Source organism: Nicotiana tabacum, chromosome 17, assembly GCF_000715075.1.
Source record: "Nicotiana tabacum cultivar K326 chromosome 17, ASM71507v2, whole genome shotgun sequence".
NCBI classification, from domain to species: Eukaryota; Viridiplantae; Streptophyta; class Magnoliopsida; order Solanales; family Solanaceae; genus Nicotiana; species Nicotiana tabacum.
Window position 1 is genome coordinate 67,968,544 of NC_134096.1, and position 18,002 is coordinate 67,986,545.

Below are 18,002 nucleotides of genomic sequence, written 5' to 3' on the forward strand. Positions count from 1 at the left end.
CGAACCCCTACAATGCCTTAACCCAAAGCGGTGATAAAGGCAAGATTTGTTTGGACTTTCGAACATAACCTAAGTTATTTTATGCTAATGCATTTTGTCCCTTGTGAATACAAGTAATAAAGCAAAGGAAAAATTTGAAAGGCGGAAGGGAAAGAAAGCCTTATATATATAATCTTTTTACAAAGGCCAGAATGGCTCGATACAGAAATCTACAATGGCCAAAACGGCCTCAAAAAGATGCAAAAAGTAAAAAATAAAAAAATCTAATGGCCTAAGCGGCCTGGTCCTCATCGGGGTCGGTGTCTTCATCCTCGGGATCTTCCCGGCCTTCAGATTCGATTAAGCTCTCGGAATCTTCCTCGGGAAAAGCCAACTTCCGGACCTTGGCTTCTTCTACTTTGGCATTATCGATTTAAGCTAGTAGGTCAAAATTCTGAACATGGACTCCATCGAGAGCTTCCCTTCGAGCTTCCCACCTTTTATGCTCCATCATACTTTTAGCCTGCACATGAATCGCCTCAACGTCAACCTTGAAATGGGCCACTTTAGCATCAGCCTTGGTCTCGGCCACAACCACCTCTGATTTGGCCGCTTTGAGTTCCTTAGCTGATATTGGAGCTCCTCGATCTTCTTGCCCTGCACCAAGTTTTTTTCTTGTGCAGCCTGAAGCTGGGCCTCGGCCGACGCCAGTTGTGTTTGGACAACTTCCTTTTCTGAGACTAAGAGATCCATATTTTTCTTGAACTCCTCGGCCTCAGCTTGTATCGTATCTACCTGTGCCTGGAGCTGCCCGATTTGTTCAAGCCTTTGTTGAACCTTCAGAATTAAATCGTTAGCCACCAAGTCCAGTTCGTCGTCACTATCTTCAAGTACTCGGTTTACCTGCTAGACCCATTCGACGTGCTCTTTCTGAGCCGCTTCTAACTCGGCCTGAAGTTTCTCACTCAGAAGCTTATAGGAGTCCCTCTTCTTAGTAAGCTCCCGAACCTCGGCCTCGTGTTGGGTTAATTCCTCCTGGAATCGGAGGAAAGTCTCACGGTGCAGTACCGAGGCCTGGAAGCATAAGGAAAGGTGTTAGGACTATTTGTAACTTCAAATTTAAAATACATAATAAAGGGACACTTGAAGTTACCAGATTCAAAGCCTATTGAGCTTCATTGAAAAGGCAGGGCGCTTCCACCACGTCCATCACGTCTTGGTCCTCTTCGGTCACCAAGCACTTAAGATAGCTAGTAAACCCCACAGAGGCACAAAAAACCCGAGCATCTTCCGGGATAGAGAAAACTATTGACCGCCTTCGGTCTGGGTTAACGTTCAGGGCCGGGAACCAATCCACCAACTTTGGGCTCGAAGAAGACCCACTGGCCCTCGATGATGGTACCTTCTTCGGCACCATCAAGTCACCGAGCCCAGTAACGTCCTCTGAGGCAACATACTCTAACCCATCCAAGAAGTTATGAATATATGTCCCCCTAAAGCCCCTCATAAGAAGGACCTTCTAGTATACCGGCCTCGTGGATCATGGCATCAGAGAACTGAGGAGACCCGGTAAGGTCAATCGCCCCAAGCGTATCTTTCGAGGCACATTCCTCTACTCGAGAAGTGTCGGCCCCGGCCTCCCTCTCGACTCCATTGGCTTGGGGAAAATTAGTCTTACCCCATTCCAGCTCGTATATCGCGGCTAAAGCCTTCTCAGCAGCCTCCCCCGCTTGAGGCAAAATAGTTCGCACCCGAGCCACTAGCTCGGAATTGTCTTCTTCTTCTTCTTCTTTGGACTCATCCCTTAATTGGCGGATTGAGTCCGATGGGAGGACGCTGGTACTTTCCTTAAGTTTACGCACCAGTCTCCTCTTTGGTTTTTTATTTTTCGAGTCCATAGTGCTCGGGGCCCTTTTTCTTTTCTTCTCATCACCATGCCTCAAAGCAGGGGACTCGAGAGGCACGTCCTCATCACTGGATGGAGGCCTCATAGCAACATATTTGGGGAGACCTACAAAAGAAAAAAGAACCGATAAAAATTCGACAGCGCAAGGAGAAAGTCAAACTTTATTGAATCAGAAAAGAAAACTTACCATAATTACGGGCCTCCCACCGACCCTTCGACAATTCTATCCATGCACGCTCAGAATATGGTCTCTGTGACACAATATCCTCGACCCACTCCTTGAGTTGAGGAACGACATTCGGTATCCAAGTCACAACTGCACCACAAAAACACCGATAAGAAGTAAGGGAAGGGGAAAAACAATAAATAAAATCTTTAAGGCAAAGTTATACTTACGCTTCATGTTCCATTTCTCGGGAAATGACATGTCCTCGACAGGGATCAAGTCCGAAGTCTTTATTCGAACGAATTAGCCCATCGAGCCTTGGTCCCGAGCCTCATATATACTCGAGAACGGGGCCTTACTGGCCCGACGAGCAAATTTGATTAATCCCCCTAGAAAAAGTCGGGGACTGTACAGGCGCATAAGATGATCGAGGGTGAAGGAACACCCCATTATTTTGTTTACAAAGAAATGGAGAAGAATCACTATCCTCCAGAAGGAGGGGTAAATTTGACTGAGGGTCACCTCGTACCTCTTGCAGAAGGCGATAATGACCGGACTAAGGGACCCAATGTGAAAGGGGTAAGTGTAAATACTTAAAAAAATCCTCCACGTAGGTAGTAATTGCTTCCTCAGACGAAGGTACCACCACATGCTTATTGGTCTAGTTGCAATCCTTTTTTACCTTGGAAAGGAGATCCTCGTTGATCGAACATATATATCTCGAGACCGGCTCGCACCGACTTGGTACCGAGGAAGTTTTTTTGACCTTGAAATCAGCAACGGTCGGACACCCTGCAGGAATGAACTCTTCAGGGTGTGGTTCCGCCGCAGTCCCGTCGCCGGCAGATCGTGATGAAGAGGCAACCTCCTTTTGTGGGACAGTCTTAGAAGTTTTCACCATTTTAGAGCAGAGATGAAGAAGAGAAAATTAAAAAGGTACTCTTAGTGGTTTGCAAATGGTTCAAGAAATCTGGGTACAAAAGTTGGAAAGATTTTTGAAGAACAAGAATAGAAGGAGCTTTGAATGTAAAGTTTGAAGGAATGAAAGTTGGGATATTTATAGTCTGCTAATGACGGTTCAAAACCCGTAATGGACGACAAACAATTGACAAGCATTTAATGTGTTGGTAACTGGACCGACATGACGTTTCAGTAACCGTTTGTCGCTTACGTCATGATCTATCGAAGCGGAATTCGGAAGTTCACATCGTTTCTCGTCATCTTCTCTCTGAAAAGTGAGGGGACTATCTATACATGGTCGAAATCGGGCTCGCCCTTTGAGTGACCAATCGAGACGGAAATATGACAGATTAAAGCTCGATCTTGAGTTATATCGAACCAAGGTGCGAAGATACATCGTTGAGCTCGTGACCTCGGGACCAAACGAGATCGAGACCAAAAAAGATCGAGGAAAATTTGCCGAGCCAAATAACAGAAGGCCGGAAAATCTAGGTTCGAAGTTCGACAAAACCATCAGATTTGCCCTTGAGTTTACCGAAGGCACGACCGATCCTGCTTCTGACGGCCTCGAAGAAAAACTTTGCCAACTCATCCGAGAAGGATCCGTGATTCTCGCCATTAACCAATCATTACGGCAGAAATCACGGAATTAAGTCAAAAAAGGAGCCAACGGTCTATATAATAGAGAGAAAACTGAGTAATTCAGGGGGAGATTGTAACATACTTCCAAGAACAACATACTATTTTTTTCAATTTTGTTCATATTATTCTGGTTTCAATAATATCATATCTAAATTCGAAGGAAGTTAACCCTACAAGGCTTAAGTTGTTCAATCTGCATGGTTTGTATTTATTTTTCTATTTATTCTTCCATATTAAATCTGATTTCTAGCTTTGTATCAAATTAGATCACGTATCCTTAAACCGCGTATAAATTCAATTGTTATCCGATTTTGAGGGTAAACAGTACCTGTTTTACATTTTTTATCTTCTTATAAATGAAAAGGCTTTTATATCTAGTAAGTTAAAAAATATGCCATTAATTAATGATAATAAACTGGGATGCTGAGATTAAATAGTTTTTGAAATGAAACCTCCTATTTTATTTCGAAGCAAATTAAAAAAGAAAAATATATCATGTAAAATGAGACTGATTAATGAGGCAAGTCCAATCCTCATAGCCCAAAATATCCCTAGGCCTTCTAACCACTGAAGAATAAGAGCGGGCGGCGCAATCATACAAAAAGGGTTCCTATATTTCAGCAGCTACACGCCTACAGGGAGAGAGAGAGGAACAACGAGAGCCATCGCCTCCAGCGTGCTGTAGATTGAGCGATTATTCCGGTTAGGAAATGGATCCAGAAAGCGTCGCAAAAGCATTCGTGGACCATTACTACTCCACCTTCGATACCAATCGGGCTGCGCTTGCTAACCTCTACCAAGAAAGCTCTATGTTGAGTTTCGAAGGTCAAAAGTATCAGGGATCTCAAAACATCGTTGCCAAGCTCACCAGTCTCCCCTTCCAGCAGTGCAAGCACCATATCAGCACCACCGATTGCCAGCTCTCTGGTTCCAACGGCATGCTTGTCTTTGTCAGCGGTAATCTCCAAATCCCCGGCGAAGAGCACCCCCTCAAGTTCAGTCAGGTATTTGTTGCTAATTTTTGGTTTCCTTTCCATTTCTTACATTGCGACGTGCTAGCTGGTTAGGGTTTAAATCTCATGTCTGTATCAGATACCATTTTCTGGTTTAATTTTGCGTGTCCTAATGTGTGTTCGGCGCATTAATTCGATACGGATGCTTGCTCCTATGGTCTGATTCTGTATTGCGATTGATTGCTCATCGCTGGTTTGTCTGGTTAGGGTAAAATCGCTTGTCTTTCTCAGATCCCATTTTAGGGGTTTAATTTTGCGTGTCTTACTTTTTTTTTGGCGCATTAATTCGATACCTAGGCTTGCTCCTATGTCCTGGTTCTGTATTTGTGATTGATTTCTCATCACTGATTTGTTATATAGCATCTTAGATTGGTTGCTTAACAAGGAAGCATTTTGTTGGAATCCTATCCTTTTTCATGAATCTAATGATTATTGAAGACATAATTAAGTAGATAAAAGTGTGCTTTCCCAAGACATGGTCACACAATTCAATATGGTACCAAGAAAAGGCAGAGGTTCTGCATCTGAGTCTCACCACCAGTGTTATCAAAGGCGAAAATCGCAAAAAAGCTCTAAGGTCCATTGGGGCTTTAAGCGCAAAGCGCAAATAAATAGTAGGCTTTAGTGAGAAAAGGCGCAAGGGAGGCAAGATACAAATATATATGTGTAGTCCAAGAATAATAACTATAAGCATGAATAACAAATACATAGGCAAGTAAATTGAAAAAAGAATTACAATAAACTGAAATATCAATTATTTCTTGTCGCCTCTTCGAGATTACGCTAATTGGCAAGGAAGAGTTACCTTAGAGCCTTGATGATTACACTAAAGAGCCTACTAAGCGAGAGGAAGCGCTCAACTTGTTTTGAGCCTCACTTTAGAGCCTTTGACAACACTGCTCACCACCACTATTATAAAAAGGAATTTGCATATACTTAGCTAAGCTTTAGTTTAAAAAGAAATGAGTGGCATGGTTCTATAGCTTTTTGATTTGGATTGGCTGGAGCAACTTTCGAATTGTTTGTTAGATTTGAATTTGTGTTTGTTTTAGTGCTCTTTCTTCTTGTCCTCGTATTTGATATCACTTCTTTCAACATGTAAATGAGAAAATGTGTGTTTATAAAGAAAACGAGTGACGTGGTTCTGTAATTGGTTTATTTGAATTGGCCGGAGCAACTTTCCAGCTAAATAGTTGGAAAATTGCAACTTGAAATAAATGCTAAAGGCTATTCGAAGACAAAAATAGTGACTTCAGGAAAAAAGAATCAATCAGATCTAAACAATAAAATAACTTGGCTGTCCACATTGTGAATTTCCTTGTCACGACTCAGAGCTCGTCGAATAACCCAATGCACTAATGAAAGGTTTAACTGAGAAGTACTGTCATTCAAGATTGAAGAAAGGTCAGCCATAATCTTATAGATGCATTTTTACAAATTATTTTAGCTACTGAAGCAGTCATAAGATATCACATACAAATTATGTTTCTGAGTATTTCGAAGTAACCCATGTTGGAGCACCTTCACTGAATTCCAGATGCTTCTGGATTTGGTAGACGGTTCTTTTGGATGATTTGAAGCCGGATGGACATTATGATGTAGCTGATGTATGCTGAAAATCGTGTGGCATTGGTCTATATGTCCACATGCTTGTGAGGATAAAAAGAGGCAAGTAAGGAATGGTGTAGCGGAACTTCTGAAGACGAGTACAATGAGCTTCTTTAATCCCTTATTTGAAGAGTGCTTTGTTTATTGGGATTCTAGATCTAGTCTATGAGGGGTGTTTGGATCTTTACTTTCCCATGCTCTGTTTTTTTTAAATTCCTGAACAGGACAAGGGTATTATTAAGTTGGTTTTCTTCTGTTATCTCTATTTCTGTGAATAGTTTAACAAATGATCAATAGTATGTGTTGTAGAATATCATCTTTATGGTTCCTTCTTACTTAGTCATGCTATAAATAATGGTAGGGTGTCGTGCTTTGACTGGTCTCGAAGTTACTTTATTGGACTCGCATCTAATGTTGATTGTTTGGTCTTGGTTTGTCACTTTTTGTTTGAAAAGCAACTAGCTTTGGCAGACCTTATCCCACAGAAAAGTAGATAAATAAGAAGAAACAAAACAAAATCAACTATCTTTTGCGGAGAGTTTTTCCTTTCTTTCCCGAAACAAGAACTGTTTGTTTTTCTCTTGTTCGTATTGAAAAACAGCTTGCTATGTTCAATACAGAAATAGAGCATTCTTTGAACTGGTGGTTTTGGCTCAGTCCCTTAAACTGATTATGCAGACAGATTTTGTTTGGGTCGTTGCTTACATATTTAAGGAGATAAGAAAGGAATTTTCTCGATTTTCACTTTCTTTTTTTATTTTTCTTCCTCTTGCACCTGTTCCTAATTTCCCAAGACATGGATGTGTTTGCTGTTTTGTTGATCATTCAGAAGAAACTAGCAGTGATGAGTTTGTCGTCTGAAAATATTTTATTATTGAAGGACTAATGTCTTAAGTTTTTGGAAATTTGCATTTCTGGGTACATTGCTTCAAAGTTTAGGCATCTCAAATTTCTTATGTCATACTTGTATTTTTTCATGGACTGCAGATGTTTCAGTTGATACCAGCAGGTCAAGGAAGTTTATATGTGTCCAACGACATATTTCGTTTGAATTACGCATGAAGGGTTCTGAGTTGAATTGTCTCTTGGTCATGTTTTCTTGATTGGTTTGTCTAAAACTAAACAAGTCAGATTATAACTTCTAGCAAGATATTGCTTCTGTTTGATATCACAGTCAGTATAAGGCTAGTTTTCCCGTAATGGTTTGGTGAATTGATTGATGCAGCTTGGCGACAGTTTGAATTTTATGGAATTGAATGAGTCCTATCTTGCTTCCTGATGTTATTTTCTTGCAAGTTCCTCTCTTTCACTGCTGTCTCTCTCTCTGTTGTTGCTCATCGCGATTCCTCACTTTCTCTTTGCTGCTTTAAGCCGTGATTATTTGGTGGATCTCGAGACATGAAACAGTTGCGTTGGGAGTGCTTGCGGTGCCTGAGGTTGTTGAAACGTGTGCCTAAATTGTAAAGAAAAAGGTTGTTAAGACTTAAGATATGGTTTGTGTTATCAGGTCCTTGGCACTAGATTCTTATCCATTGTCATGGCTAAATATTTATATAATTGATTTAAACTTTCCGAAGCTTAAGGTAGTCCTGTAGAATTTGATACTTACGCTTTAACCAATAGCTTTGCTATATCGTATATGAGTGAAGTGCTGTGGTAATCCTAAAGTATGATGTCTATTTGTTTCTTTTTTGTCCGAGGGAAAGTAACGTGGTCGTCTTCCCCTTTGGTAATTAGAAGTTTCAAATGAATATTACAACAAACAACAACAGCCCAGTAAAATTTTACTAATGGGGTTTGGGGAGGATAGTGTGTACGCAGACCTTACCCCTACCCCAAAGGAGTAGAGAGGCTGTTTTCAAAAGACCCTCGGCTCAAAAGGACAAAAGGAGACAATATTAGTGTCACCACAACAATTATAGGAAAAATAGGAACACCATGAAATGCATAAGAAAGATGCAAAGCAAAAGCGATAGCTAGTAAATAGGACATGCACTGAAAAGCGAAGTAGTAAAACACAACATTGTCACTAGCTATCTTAGACAAAAACCCTACCTGGTTAGTCCCACAATGGTACGAAGTAAGTCAAGACTCAACTACATCCTAAGACCTCCACATCTTCCTATCAAGTGTTATGTCCTCGGAAATCTGGAGCCTTGCCATATCCTGTCTGATCACCTCTCCCCAATACTTCTTAGGCCGCCTTCTACCTCTTCTCGTGCCCTCCACAACCAGCCGCTTACACCTCCGTACCAGAGCATATGGGCTTCTCCTTTGAACATGTCCGAACCATCTAAGCCTCACTTCCAGCATCTTGTCATTAATGGGAGCGACATGCACCTTCTCCCGAATAACATCATTCCTAATCTTATCTATCCTAGTGTGCCCGCACATCCACCTCAACATCCTCATTTCTGCTACTTTCATCTTCTGGATATGTGAGTTCTTAACGAGCCAACATTCAGCCCCATACAAATGGCCGATCTAACCACCGCTTTATAGAACCTACCTTTGAGTATTGGTGCCACTCTTTTGTCACACATGACTCCAGATGCTAATCTCCACTTCATCCATCCTATCCCAAATGAATATTGAATAACATAAAGGTCAACTAACTAGCCTAAGAGCAGACTTACTGCTATACTATTAGGTACTTGGAGTCCGGAGGGCAAGAGTGAGATGGTTGGGAGAATCAGAGTTTTGATATATTAACGCAATCAGAGTTTTGATATATTAACACATAGGTTCTTTATTGGTATAGTAGTACTACTTTGAAATCCAAGTGACGATAGACGGCCATTTTCCCCTTTTCCCCGAGGTTATGAATGATGGTTGTTATTTGTCATGCATGTTAGGTTTTGCCTCTCTTTTTTATTTTCAAATCTCCGTCCTAGTTAACGACTCTATTATGATCTGAAGATTGACTTATTGATCTGTCATTTGTTTGCGAAATCTCTTAAGTTTTGCTAAGTCCTCTCTCTTGTTGTATATTTCCTTCTGGGGTCTGCATGATTTTAATTACTAATAAAACGCTTCTCTTCTATCATTCCTATACCGATTATTACAATGCCACGAAATCCCTAACGCCATGTGAGGTTGATTATGCACAGTCCAAGAGTGCTTTTAATATTTTCCCTTCTCATAAAACAGTACGGAGTGAATTATATATGCATCTCAAATCCTAGAAACATTCACTTCTGCAGCTATACAGCTGTTGCTTTGAGGGAATATAATTGCACCTGCGTGATTAGTCAAAATAGAACTAGATAGATCAAGGTGCTAGCACAGGTAAGAATATACGTTATACTACGATTTTGAACTTTTGGATCTATCATTTGAAAACCGAGAGAAAGAACTCTGTCATATTTGATTACTTGAAGGACTTGCTAGTTGATAATATAATCAAACCCCTTCTGATATATAGAAGAGAAAACACAAAAACAGTGGGAGGGTGGTGGGTCTTATGTAATTAACAATATGTGAGTAGTAAATCGCAAACAAAAGTTTGTGCATATATAAACAGGGAATTATGAGAAGTAAATAAAGCGTTAGTGCCCACAGGTCTCGCACTAGATTGAAATTTCAGTGATCAATGCTGCTGAAAGTACTGAATACAAAAATAGCAAATGAAAAAACCCTTCTGCATGTTTAGTACTAGCTTCTTATATTATTTGCTGTATTAGCTAGCTAATTAAACATAGAGATGCAGATTAAGAACAACGAGCAAAAGAATGAGAAGTAAACCAAAGAGGATAGCATGAACCAATATGGAAATCCAACTGGTCTTCATGTTCAAGAAATCAACGGGCCGAATCTTGCCCGGCATTTGAAAGAGTAATCCCGGAGATAGAAATGCAAATAGCGATGTAGCTATGATCGGACCAGCCCAATCATTCATATTTTGTGATCTTTAGCTCTGTATTCAACTTTCGGCTAGAAGAAAAGAAAGAAAGAGAGAAAATTTACAGTAAGCAAGTAGATATGAAAAGGAAGAGCTTTGGAATATGATATCAATGGCGTGAAAGTAGAAAATGATGAGAATCGCATAAAGTAAAGGAATATATGAAAATATCAAACACTTTCTAGTTTATTCCCATCTTGTAATATAACTTACTAGAGAGTACTACTTTAATAGTTATATAGTGGATAAGGCAAACCCATCCATGATGTTTCGACAGACACCAACCGGACAAAGCTTAGCTGCCTAACAGGGCTAATTGGCTATTGTCTTTGCCTGCAATTATGCGCAAACTCACTACTACACCAAAACATACTATCATAAAAAAAGATCAAATTTACTCCTATGATCAACTGTGACATTCGTTAAAATTGTGGTCTAATTTTACTCTGTCGTTAGAAAAAGTTTCATTTTTTTCTCGACTTCTTACCTCGCTCCAACCAGAAGTTAATTTTAAATCATAATAAAAACTTATAGGTAAACAAAACTTTTTTTTCATGAAGAATTTGGGCTACTTGAAGTTCATTCATTATTGTTAGGGTGTATACGGTCGAAATCGAGCTCGCCTACGACATGGTAGGTCAAGTTCGGAACATGGCAATAAAGGACTGAAGATCGACCCCAAGTCCCACCGGGCTAGAACCCGGGGTTGGAGCGCCTGCCTTCGAGAGTATCGAGATCGTGATCCCGGAATTGATCCCAGCCCCGAACGAGTTTGAAGAAACATTGTTAGCATAACAGAAGACCAAAGTATCCGTGACTGGTCTGATATTACGGCGGGAATCTCGGCGCGTATCAATGAGGAACAGACAATCGGCAAATCAAGAGATTTTTTTACCTTTTATAGGATTGTACCTAAAGTAGGACTCCTCTACTATATAAAGGGGTCTGATAATTCATTTAACACATTGTAACACGCATTCCAAAGTAATACATTATTATTCTCTTTAAGCTCTTATTCTTTTGCGTCTTGATATCGATCGAAGTACATTCAGCTCGAGGGTGGCTAACATTCCAAGGCTGAAATTATCCAATTCGTGTGGTTTGCATTTACTTTATCGCTATTTATTTCAATTGCAATCTAATTTATCGTTTTGTGTCAAGTTAATCCACGTATCCTTAAAACTACTTACAAATTCAATTGTTATCCGATTTTGAGGGTAAACAGTTTGGCGTCCACTGTGGGGCTAAGGATAATAGTGGTTATTTGATATAAATTTCCATAATACATACTACTTTACACTTGTTCTTTGAAGTGTCTCTAATTTCAGGTTAAAGCTTAAAATGTCAAACTTTCAATCAACACCCCTACATGTTGATAATGAGTCCGACCATCACGGTGAAAACAACAACATAGTATCCAATGACGAGGTACCGCCCGTTAATCCCATCAGAATTCCTGTCGCGAACCCGATTGACGCTAGTTCACATGTGGCTATCAATACAAATCTGCCTACCGATCCCGAGAATAACGTCCGTGGTAGAGCCTGATCGGCAGCTCAAAATACAAAAAATATTGGAGGAGACGTGATTAATTTACGGATGATCTTTGAAATGTTACAGGCTCAACATGCAAAATCGCGCACCGAGCAGAGTTGAGCTCGAGCCATCCCGGGAAATCACCCGCAGGGATGAACCGGTCGCAGAGAGGTCGAATGAAAACGAATCGGGGACTAACCCCGAGATCATAAAGATTATCGAGGAACTGACCAAACGGGTAGAATCGGGGGAGAAAGAAAATCGAAGCTAATGACAAAAAGGTAGAAACCTACAATTCCAGGGTTGACCAAATCCCAGGTGCACCGCCGATTTTGAAAGGCCTGGATTCCAAGAAGTTCATCCAAAAACCTTTTCCTCCGAGCGCGGCTCCAAAGCCGATCCCTAAGAAGTTTCGCATGCCCGAGATTCCTAAATATAACGGAACGACCCACCTAAACGAGCATGTTACCTCCTACGCACGTGCCACCAAAGGGAACGACTTGGAGGATGATAAGATCGAGTTTGTTTTGTTGAAGAAGTTCGAAGAGATCCTATCAAAGGGAGCCATGATATGGTACCATAACCTACCTCCTAATTCTATTGACTCATTTGCTATGCTTGCAGATTCCTTCGTAAAAGCACATACCGGAGCTATCAAGGTCGAGACTAGGAAGTCAGACCTCTTCAAAGTAAAACAGAGGGATAATGAAATGCTTAGAGAGTTTGTGTCCCGATTTCAATTGGAGAGAATGGACTTACCTCCGGTTGTGGACTATTGGTCCATTCAAGCTTTCACCCAGGGACTCAATGTTCGAAGCTCGGTGGCTTCACAACAGTTGAAATAAAATTTGATAGAATATCCGACCGTTACTTGGGCCGACATGCATAACCGGTATCAATCAAAAGTCAGAGTCGAAGATGATCAACTTGGGGCCCCTTCGGGGTCCGTTTATCCCGCCAGAGCCGTCGATAGAGCCAAGAGAGACATTGATCATGAACCAAGATCAAGAAGGGATCTTTATCAATCGTACAATGAGGATCGAAGAGGTAACGAATCCTGGAGAAATCCCATAAAAAGTGAAAAGAGATGTGATAGAGGTCAAAGTAACCGGGGACTCATGGGTAAGAACGGTTTCGATAGGCCTATTGGGCCTAAGGAAGCACCGAGGTTATCGGGATACAACTTTAACGTCGATGCTGCCGCCATTGTATCAGCTATCGGACGCATCAAGGACACCTAATGGCCTCGACCTCTATAATCCGATCCAACCTAAAGGGATCCTAACCAGATATGTAAATATCACGGCACTCACGACCACAGAACAGAGGATTGCCGATAGTTGAGAGAGGAAGTAGCCCGACTATTCAACAACGGGCATCTTTGAGAATTCCTGAGTGACCGAGCCAAGAATCATTTCAGGAATAGAGATTCTAAAAAACAGACCGAACAAGAAGAAGCCCAACACATCATTAACATGATCATTGGTAGGGTCGATGTCCCTCAGGGTCCGATGTTAAAGCGTACCAAAGTATCCATCACGAGGGAAAAACGGACTCGAGGTTACATACCGGAAGGAACCTTGTCTTTAAACGATGGGGACGCAGAAGGGATCGTGCAGTCCCACAACGACGCACTGGTAATATCGGTACTCATAAATAAATCTTGAATTAAGCGTGTGTTAATTGATCCAGGTAGCTCAACCAATATCATTAGATCAAGGGTCGTGGAACAACCCGGCCTACCAGATCAGATCATACCTGCAGTCCGAGTCCTGAACGGGTTCAACATGGCATGCGAGACCACTAAAGGGGAAATAACATTACCGGTGAACATCGCCGAAATCATGCAGGAAGCCAAGTTCTATATAATCGAAGGGGATATGAGATACAACGCTTTATTTGAGAGGCCATGGATTCACAACATGAGAGCCGTACCCTCGACATTGCACCAGGTGCTGAAATTCCCAACATCCGAATGAGTCCAAACAGTTTATGGGGAATAACCAGCCGCCAAGGAGATGTTCGCGGTCAATGAGGTGATCCTGGCATCCACACTCCCGACATCGAAGTATCCGAATCGAATGGTCAAAAATGGGGCCAAATAGCAATCACCGCTATCAGCCTCGACGGAATCGGATGAACGAAGAGTAGAAGAGGACGAGGACTACGAAGTCCCCAGATCTTTCGTAGCCCCCGATGATTCTGACGCTATAAAATCAACGGTCGAGAAACTGGAACAAGTCGTACTGACCGAACATTTTCCCGATCAAAAGGTATATCTAGGCACGGGGTTAAGCCTCAAGCTTAGGAAAAAACTCATTCAATTTCTTATAGCTAACGAAGATTGTTTTGCTTGGTCCCACCTTGATATAACAGGGATCCCGCCAGAGATAACCACTCACAAGCTAAGCCTGGACCCGAAGTTCCACCCGGTCAAGCAGAAGATGAGGCCCTAGTCCGAGATCAAACATGGTTTCATCAAGGACGAGGTATCTAAACGCCTTAAAATATGGTCCATTTGGGAGGTTAAATACCCAGATTGGTTAATGAACATAGTTGTAGTCCCTAAAAAAAGAAATAAATTGAGAATGTGTGTAGACTATAAGGATCTGAATAAGGTATGTCCCAAAGATTCCTTCTCTTTGGCCAACATCGATCGCATGATCGATGCCACGGCTGGCCACGAGATCCTCAGTTTTCTCGATGCCTATTCCGGGTACAACCAAATACGAATGAACCTGGGTGATCAGGAAAAAACCTCCTTCATCACTAAATACGACACATTTAGCTATAACGTGATGCCATTCAGATTAAAAAAAGCCGGTGCCACTTACCAACGCGTAGTAAACCAGATGTTCGAGGAACAAATAGGAAAATCAATGGAGGTTTACATTGACGATATGTTGGTTAAGTCCCTGCGAGCAGAGGACTAGTTAAAATATTTACAGGAAACGTTCAGCATATTGAAGAAATACAATATGAAGTTGAACCCAAAGAAATATGCGTTTGGAGTTGGATCAGGTAAGTTCCTCAGATTCATGGTATCCAACCGGGGAATCGAGATCAACCCCGACAAGATCAAAGCCATCGAAGATATCACGATTGTGGACAATGTGAAGGCCGTGCAAATATTAACCGGACGCATAACCGCCCTGGGGTGATTCATCTCGAGGTCCTCCGATAAGAGCCACCGATTCTTTTCACTATTAAAGAAGAAGAATAACTTCTCTTGGACCCCAGAGTGCCAACGGGCCTTGGAGGAACTCAAGCGGTATCTATTGAGCCCACCGCTGCTTCATACGCCGAAGACAGATGAATATCTATTCCTGTACTTGGTAGTATCAGAGATAGCAGTAAGTGGAGTCCTGGTCCGGGAAGAGCAAGGTACGCAATTTCCAATTTACTATGTTAGCAGGGCTCTAGGTGAGGTCGAAACTAGGTACCCTCACCTATAAAAATTAACGCACGCTTTGCTAAGCGCCTCTAGGAAGCTGAAACCATATTTTCAATGTCATCCTATATATGTTGTGACTACTTACCCATTGTAAAATATAATGCATAAACCCGAGCTCTCGGGACGATTGGCCAAATAGGCTGTAGAGATCAGCGGGTACAATATTGAATATCGACCCCGGACCGCCATTAAATCTCAAATATTGGTGGACTTCGTGACCGACTTTACGCCGACCCTAATACCCAAGGTCAAAAGAGAGTTGTTGGTGAATTCGGGGACGTCCTCGGGGATCTGGACCCTTTTTACAGACGGTGCCTCGAACGCAAAAGGGTCCGGACTTGGCATCGTATTGAAGCCACCAACAGGCAATGTAGTTAGATAATCTATTAGGACTGATAAATTGACTAACAATGAGGCCGGATATGAGGCCATGATTGCAGGTCTCAAACTAGCCAAATGCTTGGGAGCGGATGTGATCGAAGCTAAGTGCGACTCCCTCATCATGGTGAACCAAGTTAATAGGACGTTCGAGGCCAGGGAAGAACGAATGCAAAGATACCTGGATAAGTTGCAGGTAATGTTACATCGGTTCAAGGAGTGGACTTTGCAACACGTACCTCGGGATCAAAACAGTGAGGATGATGCCCTTGCTAATTAAGGATCGTCGGTCGAGGACGACGTGTTCAACTTAGGGTCAGTCGTACAACTTATGAGATCAGTAGTGGAAGAAGGCCACGCCCAGATTAACTCAACGATCCTAACTTGGGATTGGAGAAACAAATATATAAAATATCTGAAGACCGAAAAATTGCCCTCGGATCCGAAAGAATCTAGGGCCCTGCGTACGAAGGCAGCCCGATTTACTTTGTCTGAAGACGGAACCCTATTCAGAAGAACATTCGATGGCCCGCTCGCGATATGTCTAGGACTGGGAGACATTGAGTACGTTCTGAGAGAAATCTACGAAGACACCTATGGAAATCATTCAGGCGTCGAATCATTGGTTCGAAAAAGTAACCAGAGCCGACTACTACTAGATAAATATGGAAATAGACGCGAATGAGTTCGTACAAAAATGTGATGAATGTCAAAGACATGCTCCGATGATTCATCAACCCGGGGAGCTGCTGTATTCGGTTCTATCACCATGACCGTTCATGAAGTGGGGAATGGACATCGTTGGCCCCCATTCATGGGCACCCGGTAAGGCTCAATTTATATTGTTTATGACTGACTATTTTTCTAAGTGGGTGGAAGCCCAGGCATACGAGAAGGTCAGGGAGAAGGAGGTCATCGACTTCATTTGGGACCATACCATATGCCGGTTCGGAATGCCGGCTGAGATCGTGTGCGACAACGGAAAATATTTCATCGGCAACAAAGTAAGCAAGTTTCTCGAAGGCCCTATCACCCTAGTGGGAACGGACAAATGGAATTGACCCACAAAACCACACTCCAGAACCTCAAAAAGAGGTTAACTGATGCCAAAGGAAAATGGAAGGAAATCCTTCTCGAAATCTTATGGGCATACCGTACGACCTCGAAGTCCAGTACCGGGGCCACACCATTTTCACTGATTTACGGCGCGAAGCTCTAATACCGGTCGAAGTCGGAGAACCAAGTATCAGGAATCGAACAACGAGGCCATGAATACAAGCCGTGAGCTATTAGATGAAAGGCGCGAATCCGCCTTTGTTCAGTTGGTCGCCCAAAAATAGCGGATCGAGAGGTATTACAATCGAAGAGCTAACCTTCGACATTTTAATGTCGGGGATTTGGTGTTAAGGAAGGTCACTCTAAGTACCCGGAACCCAAATGAAGGGAAGTTGGGACTGAACTGGGAGGGTCCTTATCAAATTATCGAGATCACCGGTAAGGGATCATACAAACTCAGAACAATGAACGGTAAACAACTACCGAACAACTAGAACATAACTCAATTGAAGCGATATTACTGCTAAGGTACGACCCCATTCATTCATTTTGCTCATTTGCATTTTGAACTAACACTTGCAGGCGACCGTCAAAGAACGATACAATTTTTATGCCTGAAAGCACGCGTTGTTCTCTTTTTCCCTTGAACCGGTTTTGTCCTAAATGGGTTTTTCGGCAAGGTATTTAACGAACCAAAAGTAAATCGTGCTAACTTAGAATTGAAGTCCGGTTATGAACCGGTATCGAAGATCACGACAACAGTATTCGAGGCCTCTCTATGATCGGCCCCAAACACTGGGGGGGGGCATTACCCTCGGATAACGACTTTAGCAAGGAAAGAAACTTTATGATTGAATGGTCTCGGCTCGATCGATAGGATTTACTGTAACGGCCAAACGGTTAAATGAACCGTGCTCGCATAGACTGCTTGAGCCCTGACATAAACCTTGTACGCATGTGTAATCGTATATATTATGCATAGAAATAAAAGGAAGTCTCTACCTTGCGGATAAACATCTTGTCCCTTAAAAAATTCTTTTCTTTCTGAATTTCCTACATTCGATCCCCTAAAGGTATCAAGCCCAAGGGAAATCTTTATATGGGTTCAAATGATCACTTCCACTCGGGGACTGCCATCCAGAAACAAACTTAGATAGCCCGGGCTATCAGAGCCCGGGGGCACAAGGCCTATTAGGCAGCGCCCGAACTTTAAAGGCTACGGCCATCCCCATTCGGGGACTGTTATCTTAAGCAAGTCCTGATAACTCGAGGTGACAAGCCCACTGGGCAACACCCAAACTAAAAGGCTACGTCCATATTAAAACGGCTCGGAGACGTCTGAGACCCGTAACAAAAAACAATGCCTTAAAAAATTTCTTAACCAGTTCTAAAGGCTACCCTCG

General features: G+C 42.2%; 1 protein-coding gene across 1 annotated transcript; it reads left to right on the forward strand.

Annotated features, from left to right (window-relative positions):
* The first annotated feature begins 4,221 nt into the window (after nt 1-4,221).
* On the forward strand, nt 4,222-7,553 carry LOC107777066 (nuclear transport factor 2B). Its single transcript, XM_016597034.2, has 2 exons — nt 4,222-4,657; nt 7,262-7,553. The coding sequence occupies exons 1-2, from the start codon at nt 4,364-4,366 to the stop codon at nt 7,334-7,336; spliced, it is 369 nt and encodes a 122-aa protein (XP_016452520.1). The 5' UTR covers nt 4,222-4,363; the 3' UTR covers nt 7,337-7,553.
* Nucleotides 7,554-18,002: the final 10,449 nt, after the last annotated feature.